Source organism: Agelaius phoeniceus, chromosome 26 (genome assembly GCF_051311805.1).
Source record: "Agelaius phoeniceus isolate bAgePho1 chromosome 26, bAgePho1.hap1, whole genome shotgun sequence".
Lineage (NCBI taxonomy): Eukaryota > Metazoa > Chordata > Aves > Passeriformes > Icteridae > Agelaius > Agelaius phoeniceus.
The window spans coordinates 4,051,417-4,065,233 of record NC_135290.1 but is presented as its reverse complement, the minus strand read 5'-3'; the positions used below and the strand labels follow the sequence as shown (position 1 = coordinate 4,065,233).

Below are 13,817 nucleotides of genomic sequence, written 5' to 3'. Positions count from 1 at the left end.
GTATTTGAACACTTAAAACCAGTATTTAAGCACTTAAACCCAGTGAAATTAGGGGTAAGGTATGTGCAGAATAGAGGGGGAGATAATGAGTGATAAGAGATGATGATTGGGTGGGACAGAATTAATTTAGAAGGAAGGCAGTGTAGGTAAGTAGCAGAGGATGTTTGTACTTGGCCCAAAGCCTGCTCTGTGTCTGCCTCTCCCTGTTCACTCTTCCCCAGGTTAACCCTGGAATGTCTGAGCTCAAGGGGATGTGTTAAAAATCAACCTCCTTTAGAAGCCCATGGTGACACTGCCCAGGGCTGGAATTCTCAGCTGGAGGAGGAAAATATCTCTTCCCAGGCCATAAAAGGTGAAGGGGATGTGGATAAAGGGAAAAGCTCTGTCAGCTCCCTGCTCCTGCCTCACTTTCTCTCCACAAGGTCCGTGGGTGATGAGCCCTGCACCCCAGGGGAATCCTGGCATGGAGATTCCTGGCATGGAGATGTCCCAGTCCCAGGGAATCCTAGCAGGGAGATTCCCCAATCCCAGGGAATCCTGCCATGGAGATTCCCCAATCCCAGGGAATTCTGGTATGGAGATTTCCCAGTCCCAGGGAATCCTAGCAGGGAGATTCCCCAGTCCCAGGGAATCCTGCCATGGAGATGTCCCAGTCCCAGGGAATCCTGGCATGGAGATTCTCCAGTCCCAGATAATCCTGGCATGGAGATGTCCCAGCCCCAGGGAATCCTGGCATGGAGATGTCCCAGTCCCAGATAATCCTGGCATGGAGATTCCCCAGTCCCAGATAATCCTGCCATGGAGATTCCCCAATCCCAGGGAATTCTGGTATGGAGCTCCCTGGCATGGAGATTTCCCAGTCCCAGGGAATCCTGGCATGGAGATTCCCCAATCCCAGGGAATTCTTGGAGATTCTCCAGTCCCAGAGAATCCTGGCATGGAGATGTCCCAGTCCCAGGGAATCCTGGCATGGAGATGTTCCAGTCCCAGAGAATCCTGGCATGGAGATGTCCCAGTCCCAGGGAATCCTGGCATGGAGATGTTCCAGTCCCAGAGAATCCTGGCATGGAGATGTCCCAGTCCCAGATAATCCTGGCATGGAGATTCCCTCTTCCCCCCCAGCATTGTTGGGCTCCTGTTCCACCCCTCTTGGAAATCTTTGTGCCTTGGCTTGGGGAGGGGAAGGGCCAAGAGAAAGGAAGGGGAGCAGAGGGATCAGAGTCCTATGCATGTTCTGGAAAGGGGCAGCAGGAATTAAAGCCCAGCAGGACTGGAAATTACCCTGGAGTTGCAAATAAAGGGCAGGAATATTGCCAGAGCCCTTGGCTGTGCTGGACACAGCAAAAAGGAGCTGCTGTGTTGGGTCATTATGGGATGGCTGCATTGGGTGTGTGGGGATGGGGTCAGGAAAGCCAAGGCACAGATGGAACAGGACATGGTAAGGATAGAGGTCAGCACAGAATGGCCAAGGAGAGGGCACTGTCACAGACCTGTTTTATGAAAAATCCTTTTGCTTGGATTATTTTCTCCTGAGAAGCTGAGAGGCCTCAGAAATGAAATGTAACCAATGGTTATCTGCTGCTGTGGAATGCAACAGGTGGAGCTGGGATTGGGCTCACCAAGAGCTTCCCATGTCAGCACTTACTGACTCCAAAGAAAAGCAGCTGCAGGGAATTTAAAACATTTTTATTCTAAATTGCTAACAAGAACCTTGACATAAGTTGACAGAACTTTAAAAGAATATTAATTTTGCACATTCAAGTCAATGTGTATTGTTTTCTAGTGGTAGTATACAGATGGTGGAAATCCAGTCTTTATGAAGGCATTAATCTCTTTCTAGACAAACATCATGTCTGGTTCTTAATTCTTTATGGTTGTATATTCAGATCCCATATTGTGCTTTGCATGTTTAGAAATAGACTGCTTGATCTGAACATTTTCAGTCCCAAACATGCATTTTTACTGATTTAAACCATTCCTACTCCCTTCCTCCCCCAATACAGAACAGGTACCTGAGAGCTCTCAAACACGTTTCAAGCATTAGAAAACTGCAAAAACTCGAATGGAAACTGGAAAAAGCACCTCAGTGTCCTCCTGAAACTTCCCCTGTTTGGAGTTGTGTGTAATGCAAGGACCTTGCAGAGGATTCTCTGTTAAGGTCTGCCTGGGGAAGTCCCTCACACACAGGAGACAAAGGCAAAGCTGAAGGTGTGAAGGTGCAAAAGTCAAGGTCAGGATGCTCTCAAAGCAGTCTCTGCAAATGACAACACAGTTTAAAACCCAACCTGAATGCTTGTCATACCCTGAGTGGACAAACTCAGACCCCAACAAAATAAAAACAAGATGTGCATGCACAGTAAAATGCTTTTAAGTTTTCTTGTTACAAAAACCAGAGACTTGGCAATTGTGATGTTTTTCCTGTTCACAGGGAGCCACCATGACCCAGGCTTGGGCTAGGAAGGTTTCTGTGTACATTTATCAGTCTATTTTTTTCAAAAACAGTAACAAAATTCACCAAATAAAGGTGAGGGTAACTTTTAAAACAAATTGAGGGAAACATCTGCTAACCAAGGACAGTTCCACATATTCAAATATTGCAAGAAATATATCAGGCAACAAAAGCCAGGTGTAGAGAGTCCTGCCATCAGGTCCAGAGCATGTCTGTCTTCTGCAGGAGCTCTTCTGTCCAAAGCAGGGAGACACTCACTGCTGGGGCAAAACTACATTCCAAGGGGAGGAACTAATACTCCGAATTCTGGAAAGGACAAAATTCAATTTTTGCATCAGATGGACAAAGATACAACAACTTCCCCCACTCCCCCAAGGGGCAGTGGCCTCTGCAGAGGCAGCACTTGCTCCCTTGGCAACAAGGCTTGTCTAAAAGGGACATTTCAGTTTGGTTTGCCAGACTCAGCCCAACTCTGTGGAATTGCAGTCCCTGGCTGTGCAGGAGCTGTGCCTGCAGTGCCCTGACAGCACCAGGTTTAGTTGCTCCCAGTGGGAACCAGGACAATCATTCCCCAAAGCTGTTGCTTTGCTGCTAAAGGCAAATTAAAATCTTTGATTGCAGCATTAGAGCTCCTTGTCTCTCTCCCCCAGATGGAATTTGGTTCTTTTTTCCCCCACTGGTGCTGGTTTAAGGACCCAGTTTCGCCTCAGCTCTGACTTAGCTGGGCCTGACAGTAACCAGAGCACAAAGCAAAGGAACAATTTAGTTTAAGTCAGGGCAGGGTGGGGGTGAAAGGAGATAATGGGGATGCTGTGTTTGGAGAGACAGAGCCAGGACACAGCTCTGCCTAACCTGGGCCACAGGAATGGAGCAAGGAAACAGAGAGGATGCCTCAAAGAAGGACACAGAGGACGATCTGAGCAGCAATTCCCTCAGCAGCTGCTCTGTTCCCCTCCAGCAAGTGCTGCACAGAGGTTTCAGGAGCTCAGTACTCACAGGCCTGCAGACACACTGTATGGGAGGGTCTCGGGGGGCCGCATCCGGGAGGGCAACGAGTTGTTCTGGTCACTGATGGGGCTGGAATTGAGTGGATTTGGTTACTTCTGGCTCACATTTATGCATTTTACTGCAGCAAGGCCCTGGGGGATGGTGCTGTGCTATAAGAATGTGTTTCCTCTTGATGGGGTGACAAAACTATCCTTTTAGTCCCCTTAAAAAGGAAAAAAGCCCAGAAGTTTCTCTCTTCAATTAGGTGAAAAAGACATTTTATAGGCCTAGGGGACTTCACCTCCAACTGAAGGACAGCCAATTGACAGGAGCCAAGAAGTCCCACCTAAATAATTCACCAGAAAAAGAAGAAAACAAAGGAACTAAATTGCTTTTGTGAGGTGTTTTACCAGCAGCAAGAACCTCTTGCACCTGGATCAGTTTTTCTCTGCTAAGAGTTTTGTTATTTTGCCTTTTATTAAAACCTTTTTTGTTTCCAACACTGCAACAAAAGCCATCCTGCTGATTTTATGCCTCCAAAGGTAGCTGAGCTATCTTGGGTGTGAAATAGATCTCCAAGAGCTGATGAGACCTGGCTTGAGGAGACAACCATTACTCTGTGCCACCCTGCTGGTGGTGCTGAGGAGAGCTGGAGAGCTCTGAACACCCAAAGGTTTTGTAAGGAGTCTGACAGGTGGAACCAGGCAGTGCTGCTGTCTGCCCCTGTGGAAGAGCTCCCACAGAACTCAGAGCTGCCAGGGGCAGGATTATTGCTGGACTGTAAATGAACCTGTTAAATAAACCTATTAAATAAACCTTAAACCACTTTGCCAGCCAGGGCAGCCCCTTCCTGTTCCTGAGCTCCTTTGTTCCCCCCTGCCCCAAACTCTGACCACACTTTGGAAAGGCCACAAGGGGAGGATTCTACTGACACAGAGCCCAACTCCAGCACATCTACCAGGCCCCAGGAGGCAGGAGCTCACAAGGGATCTCCCAAGGACTCAAAGGGACAACCCTTCTCCCTGCACATTGCCCAGACATCCATCAGTCCCTGAACACAGGCCATGGGCAGGAAGAGCAGCCTGCCACAGGCATGCAGGAGCAGCATCAGTGCTCCTGAGGGTTTCCTGCTCTGATCCAGGCCATGTGAGGAAGGAGGACACACTGAGCCAGCAGCATCTCCTCCCAGGGCTCTACAGCAGCAAAGGCAGCTCCATCAAGGTGAGGCTGGGAGGTAGCTGCAATATTTGTATAGATAAAACTGATGTAAGAATCAGACTTGCATTCCCTACCTGTTCATGGCAGAGTTGATCACACCCCACACAAAAGTAGACTCAGATCCCTCCAGCAAGTCTGTGAAAGAGAGCAAATGTTGTGGCTCAGAACTAAGAAACCCCAGAAACCACCATTAGATCAGTGCCTTAAATGGCTTCCCACTGCCAGAGGGCAGGGCTGGATGGGATTTAGGGCAGGAATTGTTCCCTGGGAGGGTGGGCAGGCCCTGGCACAGGGTCCCAGAGCAGCTGGGGCTGCCCCTGGATCCCTGGAAGTGCACAAGGCCAGGCTGGATGGGGCTTGGAGCAGCCTGGGACAGTGGAAGGTGTCCCTGCCATGGAATGAGATCAGCTTTAAGGTGCCATCCAAGCCAAACCATTCAGGGATTGGGTGATCAGGAATATCTCAGTCATATTTTCACATGTTCAAGAGGGAGGCAAAGTTGACCTCTGAGGAATGTGCCTGCTTCACTGAGGAACATGTTTCCATTGCTATCACCACACAAAAGGCACAAAAGCTCTTATGGGAGCAAGGGATGCTTGGAAATCTCTTCTGGAAGGCATTTGGGATTGCTCCCTATAGGAAGCCAACCCTGCTGGGTGCAGAGATCCATGTTCATAGGAAGGAGCAGAAGCAAAGTGTCCTACAAGGCAGCCCTGAGCACTGCTGGGCTCACACTGTCCAGGGAGAGGCAGCAGATGGGTGAGTTCCTCACCTGTTTCCCAGTCTTCAGCACTTGGAGGTGCCTGCCATGTGCTCCCATTGTTCAGCTGCTCCTGTGAGGACTCAGAGGACCGGCTCACTTCAGGAAGAGAGAAAACACAGTGAGCCTTAAATCCATTAAACACTTTGGCTAAACCTGTAAAACACCTCTGGGCTTTAGAGCAAGCCCCATCCAAAGCAAATAGATTGGGGACAGCTGAAATGCAGCAATTTCAAATTTGTTTTTTTAAATGAAAAAGAGAAGAAGACTCTGCTCCCTGGAACTCTGAGCAGGAATTCTGGAGTGAAGAGGAAAGCTGCTGACATGGATGCAGGCATCACTGCCTGTGCATCTCTACAGAGGACAGAAAATTGTGTCAAAGGGAGATCAGCTCTGCAAGAGGAGCAGCCCATCCTTGTGGCATTAATGCATCCCACTCCTCCTTCCAGAGACATTTCCTGCATGGTTTTGGGTAAAACCTTCCCATTCAACAAGCCTGGTAACAAAATACATGCAAAGCCTACCCAGAGCAGCTGCCATATGCCCAAGAAACTGCCCAATAAAGCCAAGCAAATAAGATCAAGCTTCCCCAAAGCTGCTGTGTCACACAAAACCACAGACAACCATTTGCCTCCCACTTTTGGGTTATTCCATGAGGACACCTCAGTCCCCAGGGTGCACAGGGGGTCTCTTACCCACATCCTGCTCCACAAAGGCTTTGTCATTGCACTTCATGATGTGGTTGCTGAGGTCAGCCTGAGGAACCAGGTGACGAGCGTTGAAGGGACACGTGGCCAATTTCTTTGCAATTTCAGGGTTGCTCTGGACAAGGGAAAACCAAAATTATGTGCCACATCTGTCCAATTCACTTACCTCTTGTTGATACATAGGAAAAAATGACTGGGATGTTCGTGGTGTTGCTTTGAAAAATACAAAAATGAACAAGAAATTGCAATGTATTGGTTAGACACTCACTAAATACAAAAGGGGAAATGAAAACGAATTTTCTTCCATTCCCAGAAACTGAGCCATCCTGACTGAAATGGAACAGACCTTCAGCAAACTCCCTACAGTTCCCTGCAGTGCAGGTGATACTGCCTGCATGGCTTAAAGCACAAATGAAACCATTTTAAAACCAGTAAGGGAGGGACATCAGGCAAATCCAAACCCTTCAGGTGTATTTTAACTAACTGGGCACACAGGCAGAGAAATTCTGTGAGCCTTTCAGAAGAACCAGGGAGCTGGCAGCACTCCACCTGGAATGGCAGGCACCAGTTGTAGTGGCAGAGCTCAGCTGTCACTACAGTAAATTATCTCCTGCAAGGGACAGAGCCTCACTGGGAAAACCCCAGCTCTGCCACTGGACCAGTGCTTGCCTGGCTCTGCTGGGCAGGGATTACACTCACACCCAAGGCTGCTCCACTGCTGATCCCTGCCCTCAGCACACCCAGGGCCCCTGGCACTCCCTGCCTGGTACAGCCAGGGCTGCCATGTCCATTGGTGTCTGTCCCTGCTGTCACCTGGCACGAGTGAGGGGCTGCCCTCTGCCAGGGGGCAGGGTTAGGTGGGATATTGGGAAGGAATTCCTCCCTGGGAGGGTGGGCAGGCCCTGGCACAGGGTGCCCAGAGCAGCTGGGGCTGCCCCTGGATCCCTGGCAGTGCCAAAGGCCAGGCTGGGCAGGGCTGGGAGCAGCCTGGGGCAGTCCCTGCCATGGCAGGGGTGGCTTTCAGGTCCCTTGCAACCCAAACCATCCTGTGATTCCATGATTCTTAAAATAGTTCCAGCCAACAAATCCAACTTGTTCTGCTTGCAGTGTCCCCATTTGGGTCAGGGCTGTGTTCTGTACAGAGCACTGAGCTGGGTGGAAGTGTTAATTGGATTTTATGCATAAGGGATGCAAAGGAAACTCAACAAACTTGTCCCAAGCAAGAGGGACAATCTCCACCCAGACCCTTGCCACTGCAAATAACACACTGTGGCATCTTCAGAGGGACCAGTGACAATCCCCAAGCTCTTCTGCTAATTACTTAGACACTGGCTTTATCTGCTTGATGATCACTGTCCCACCTCATCCTGAAAGTGGAAAAAAGAATATGGCCTCCCTGTGAGCAGCTGGAAGAGACCAGAGTCTCCTCCCTGAACTAACCATGAAGGATCTCTGTCTCCTTCCAACAGAGCCAGACTGTGAATGGGTGAATGTCACACACATCTTTTATGGAAAATCCTTTCCTTAGGATTTTTTCCTCCTGAGAAGCTGAGAGGCCTCAGGAACAAAATGTAACCAATGGTTATCTGCTGCTGTGGAATGCAACAGCTGCATCTGGGATTGGGCTCATGTGGTTGTTTCTAATTAATGGCCAATCACAGTCAGCTGGCTCGGACTCTCTGTCCCAGACACAAGCCTTTGTTATCATTCCTTCTTTTTCTATTCTTAGCCAGCCTTCTAATGAAATTCTTTCTTATATTCTTTTAGTATAGTTTTAATATAAAATATATCATAAAATAATAAATCAAGCCTTCTGAAACATGGAGTCAGATCCTCATCTCTCCCCTCATCCTCAGACCCCTGTGAACACGGTCACAGGTGAATTCCTGTGTGCCTGAAGCTCTCACTAATCAAATCCTCAAGTTCTATGAAATAAAAGTTAAACAGGGCTACTGTCAGGAAAGGCAGGAACCCAGGGAAGCACAGAGTCACTGCCTGTCCAACTCACCTCCTTACACTTCACCAGGTGATAGGGAAACCTCCGTGCTCTGATCCAATGGTGTTTAACCAAAGGGCACTGGATTAACCTCTCTGGATCCAGCATATCTGGTGGAACAGAGAACAGGGAAGAGCAGCTGGTTAGGAAGATGAGAATCACTCACACACTGGGGAAAACCCCACAGCACCACATCAGGGCTGTGGTCTGAGGGAGTTCAACCAGTTGCTCTTAGTTTGAAACCATTCATTAAGGCAGGCACCTGCTTTGCATAACCAAATTAATTAAACTTGAAGCTCTCATAAATGGGACATTAGTTAAAACAGAGGAGAGTCAGCACCAGTGAGTGTAATAACTCTTTAGGTTACCTTATTAGGGAGGCAACCACCCTTACTCCAAGGAAAAACCAGCAGCACTTCCCAGCTCTCCTGGAGGAGGATCAGTGGGATCATGGCACATCCTCCAGCAGCTAAACCAAATCTTTTTTCCATCAATAGCTTGTTTTGCTGGAGGCAGAATGTGAAGGAACTGAGTTACATTCTGGAGGTAGCAGTGTGCCTAACATGGTCCATGTGACTCTGAAGCTTTTAATCATGTAATTATTTAGGAGCTGAGGCCTTACTAAAGCAGCAAAAACACTGAGGAACAAACGTTGAATATGAAGCAGCGTGAATGCATGCATACATAATTGTCTGTAAAATAAATTAAAATATAAATATTAATAAATATGCATATTCTCAGTGAGGAAGAGAGGCAGCCAGGAGGAGACACAAGGCCCCAGTACTGCCTGTGGGGTACACACCAAGCAGCCTGGGCTGCTCCCATCCTTTCTGCTCTGCCACTCCTGCTGCAGGAGCTTTCAGCACATTTAGGATTTGATTATGCAGGAGCTAACCCAGCTCTGGGCACTGCCTCTGCTCTTCTCTCTCACACACGTGGCTCCATCAGGCCCCAGCCTGGCAGCTGTTAAAATGCTGTTCCAGAAGTCCCAACCAACAGAATTCAGGCTAAGAGGAACTTGGAAAAAGAAGGGACAGACAGGATCCTTGTCTCCACCTGGGCTGTGCAGTGCTGCTGCCTCTGAACACCTCTCACCTCAAGAGCCCACTCGGGGGAATTACAGCACCTGGCTTTGCATTGGCCCAGCTGCCCCTGGAAGAGCAATCACAAGTGGCTTTGTCACCGAAAACGTGAAAAATTAAACACTCTAACACTGTTATTTCAGTATGAGAAAGCAGCATTAATTTTTTTTAGCACTGGCTACGTGGGGGATGCTCCTCCAAACATCCCCTCCTCCCTTCTGAGGAGGGTTTCTTCTCCTTGAATGAATTCCAACTATGGGGTCTGGCCAAGTTACACCCTTTATCAGGCACACAGTCCTTATTCTCACAGCTAAGATACCCACTAGTGCATGTTAATCACCGATATATGGAAATACAGGATTAAGCACTGTCTGTTTAAGGAATTCACAAGGCTAAACACTACTTGTTAGAGATTTTTCCAATAGCTTCTCTCTCTGAACTGGCGCCACATAAGACCAAGTGTGTTGCCAGTGAAGGGGACAGAGAGGAGCAGCAGAGGAAGAGCAGAGCCCTCGGCAGCACAGGAGCAGCTCAGGCAGCCAAGCAGCCGTAATTTATACACGGTTGAAACCACCAAAGGCACCACCACAGCAATGCCACGTGCTGGGAGATCCTTGCGCCTGCATTGAAACGGATCCCAAAGCCGCCTGGAGCGGCTGAGCCGGGAGACACCGGGGCAAGCCACGCTCGAACCAGACAAAACAAAGTCGCTTTATTCAGTTAAATTCTGCACCCGCACCAGCTGCACCTGGTGGGGCGACCCGAGCTGGAATCACCGGGAGAGAGCCCGGCCGGCTCGGGCACAGGGCATGGGGACGGACTCGGGCCGAGAGGGGACAGACATGGCCCGGGGTGGGGGACGAACCCGGCCCCAGGGGGAACAGACCCCAGTGACGCCGGTGTTGTCCCGGCCATGCCCGCACCGACCGACGGGCGCTTTCCCGTCCCTCCCCAGCCAAGCCTCGAGCCTCACCGAAGTCCTCCTCGAGCTCCATGGCGGGGCCGGCCGGGGTCCGCTCTGGGGCTGGGTCCGCTCTGGGGCGAAGCGTGGAGTCGGCTGTGGGGGCCGAGTCTGCCTCGGGCTTGGTTGTGGGGGCGGAGTGTGGAGTCGCCTCTGGGTCCGAGGCTGTCTCCAGGCCGGCTGCGGGGGCGGGTGCAGAGTCGGCTTTGGGTTTGAGCCCGCCTCAAGGCTGGCTACGGGGGTGGGTGTGGAGTCGGCCGTGGGTCAAGTCCACCTCGGGGTTGGTTGTGGATCCGAGTCCACCTCGGGGTCGGTTGTGGGGCCGGCTGTAGGTCCGAGTCCACCTCGGGATCGGTTGTGGGGCCGGCTGTGGGTCCGAACCCGACTCGGAGCCGGTTGTGGATCCGAATCCGCCTCGGGGTCGGTTGTGGGGTTCGGCTGTGGGGCCGCTCTCGCCTGTCCCGCCCAGCCGCGGTTGCCGGGGCAACGCCGCGCGCGCGGCGCCATCGAGGGCGGCCGGGCCTGGAGCCGCCGCTGGGCCCCAACCCGGGCCGGGACCCTGGAACCGCCCCGAGGCGTTGGGGAATGTTCGGCACAGGAATCAATGTTGGGCAATGTTCGGCACAGAAATCAATGTTGGGCAATGTTCGGCACCGAAATGAACCCATTTAGATAAAACGAGTCTAGGCTTATGATGAGTCTAGGCTTAGACTCAACCCTGATGTTTTTAACTGGGACTGCTGCAGCCTTAGGCGCTGGTTATTGTAATTTGTGGTGTGAGGTAGTTCGTGCTTATATGAAATACATATAAAATAAAGTTGTAACAAAAATCTAAAAGCCTAAGACCGCTGATGCTCAGGAGAGAGATTGCCACATCGAAATTGTGAAACTCCAGATGGCAGCAAGGAAAGAAAGCCTAATTAGAAAGCAAAAGGACGTGGCCAGTGCGGAGATTGGCCTTTCTCAGACTATCCTGGGAACACCCAAGAGCGATCAACACTTGATAAATGTCTTCAATCAAGATAACCGAAGTAATGTCAGGAACATACATCTGAATACAGAGTTCCATAACTCACATCAAGGTTGTCCAGCCCTGCACAGAGAAAAGAGACTTCATGCATATGCGGAGTGACAAAAGAAATGGGGGCATCTCTGCCTCAGGCAGAAAAAACTGTATAAAACAGCCCTGCTGGAGATGGCATTTGTGAACAGAGGGGATTCGATGCCATAGAGGTCGGATCGAGGTTCACCCAGCGCCGATCCTGAACTCGACACTGTCTCTTTGATTGTGGCTATCGAGGACCGCGTTTTCGGTCATAAAAATAAAATCTTTTGCTATCATTATTAATTTGGCTTTCTTGTTGATTATTTATAACACCAGCTTATTGGTATTTGCTGATTTGTACTAACCAAGCACATTGGTGTGAAAAATGCATGTATTTTATGATTGGCTTTTTGCAAATATTAAAATGAATATTATATGTGTTGTGCTAGAAAGTGATACTGTATTAATTCTCTTTTAAGTACTGTGTTAAATACAGTTTTAGGTTATAAAAATTGTTAAAATAGAAACTATGCTGTGTAAGATCTTTTTTTAAAGAAAGGACTCACAGCGAGATAGCAGCCACAGGACACCTGAATCTTTCAGAGAAAAAGAATTTATTGCCCTTTTATCAGAAGATGCAAACTTCTTCCCACCTCAAAGGCGCTGTTAGGATTCAGAGGAAGAAGCTGACAATGACCAGACAGAATCCTGTATTTGAATGGAATTTATGCATCATGGATGAGGTGTATGAATATGCAACAGGCTGTTGCTTTTAAGGGTTAATCCTTTGTTAACGGGGGTCCTTTTTCGGGCTCCTGCTGCCCAGAAAAGGTACCCGGACTGTCTCTAACTCTTTGTATTTATTGTCTCATATTGTCCTAATTCAATTTGTCCAAATTATTATTACTCTAATTGTATTACTATTTTTATAACCATTTTATTACTATTAAACTTTTAAAATTTTAAAAACAGCTGATTAGCATCTTTCACATTGGAATTGCTTTGTAGGCTTAAAACCAGTATATATACTTTGCTGAACTTGAAAGTGGTGTGTGCTGTGAGTAGAGCAGTGATTCCCCGGCCACCCAGTGTTGCTTGATTCTTTCTTTACAATAAAAGATATAAAATTGAAATTTTATATCAATGCCAAGTCCCCCCAGTGACAGGCTTGCCCCATTCCCAGCTGCCTGGTGCAAGGGGCATGTGCTACCCTCCCTGCACATGTCCCAGGTGTGAAAAACACCTTCACTCTCCTGTGAAAATTTTAAAAGTTTAATAGAAAGACAGTAGGAGACAAATAAAGCAAAGGGTTAAAAATGGCTGGGTGCTTGGCATTCAGCTAAGAGCACCCTGTTATCTTTGGAGATACCCCTTAAACACCTTTTAATTACATCGGCCTGTGCCATATTAATAAACAATTATGCAGAGTAAACTTTTCCCCCAAACTAGTTTATATGTTCCAATTATTGTTTAGCTTGGCTGCTCCTTGGATTCACCTTTTCAGATCATGTGTTTGGGTGCTGTTTTTAGTCCTTTTTTATCATCACCTCCAGTTTTTGGGCCTTGGTCCACTCTGTCTTCAGACAGTGAGTGCTGATGGTTGGCAGATCTGTACAGGTGTCCTCATCCTGTGTTCATTGAGTGTTACCCCATCCAAGCAGGCATTTTAACACAAGCACACTGATATCAGCTATTTCACTATTATGTCTAAGCTTCATTAACAACAGAAATAAAAGCTATCTTTATAACAAAGTAACTTTAACGCCATATGTAAAAAATCCGTTTTAATATTTGTAAAAAGCCAATATTATAATATGTATCTATAACACAGGGTTGTCTGGTGGCAACAACACAGAGGGGAGAAGAGAGGAATAAAGGGAGGACAAAAGGTCACACATCAAAAGAACTTTAAACCTTTATAAAGGTTCTTTTAAGAGATATAATATCCATTCCTCATCTGCCAAAGCCAATCGCCACACCACATAAGACAAATTATTTTGGCTGGAATGGAGTTGATTCAGCCTGTGATTGCACAGTAGCTGGCACAGTGCTGTGCTTTGACTTTAGTATGGGAAAAACACTGATAATGTTGCCCACAAAAATTGCATTGATTACCTGGCGTGTAACAAGCCAGTAATTACACACTCTAGGGAAATATTGATTATTTATGTCAGAATTGCACAAGCCTGGGTAGTCAGTGGAATTCCACAAATCAAGCATGCCGAATATGAAAAGTTTTTACTATTTATACATTTTAGCCAATAAAGGAATTAGTGTTCAATGGCTACACGTAACATAGCTCTTTTATTAATTAGTATTCTCTCTTCTGTTGGCTAATGACTCTCTAATTTCTCATGTTATTTAGTCCCCATGCTCAGTCTTTCTCTTCTTCTGGGTCAGGGGGTTTCTTGGGTCAGTGGTCTGTGTGTTGGTGGCTGTGACCTGCCCCTGCTGGAATTATCTTTTACCCACTTGGAGCTGATTTTAACACTGTTCTTGAGCTGGCTTTGTTAGTTTCTTCCTTATCTTGGGAGTTCTGTCAGATGTCCTTGAAAGGTGTAAATTCTACATTCCTGGTGTCCTGTACAGTGTTTTGCCCTCCTTCACAAGCT

At 48.0% G+C, this 13,817-nt stretch overlaps 1 protein-coding gene across 1 annotated transcript; it reads right to left on the bottom strand.

The window, feature by feature from the left end:
- Nucleotides 1-1,665: 1,665 nt before the first annotated feature.
- Nucleotides 1,666-10,663, bottom strand: LOC129130791 (gametocyte-specific factor 1-like). The gene is made up of 7 exons (XM_077190878.1): nt 10,173-10,663; nt 8,130-8,227; nt 6,110-6,236; nt 5,427-5,513; nt 4,729-4,789; nt 3,446-3,526; nt 1,666-2,755 (listed from the first exon to the last, which is right to left on the bottom strand). The coding sequence occupies exons 1-7, from the start codon at nt 10,192-10,194 to the stop codon at nt 2,704-2,706; spliced, it is 528 nt and encodes a 175-aa protein (XP_077046993.1). The 5' UTR covers nt 10,195-10,663; the 3' UTR covers nt 1,666-2,703.
- Between the last annotated feature and the right edge of the window lie 3,154 nt (nt 10,664-13,817).

Coding starts and splice junctions, on each gene's coding strand:
- LOC129130791 (XM_077190878.1), bottom strand. CDS start 10,194: ATGGAGCTCGAGGAGGACTTCG. Junction 5,514..6,109: donor CTTTGTGGAGCAGGATGTGG/GTAAGAGACCCC, acceptor CTCTTCCTGAAG/TGAGCCGGTCCTCTGAGTCC. Junction 4,790..5,426: donor TGCTGAAGACTGGGAAACAG/GTGAGGAACTCA, acceptor TCTCTTTCACAG/ACTTGCTGGAGGGATCTGAG.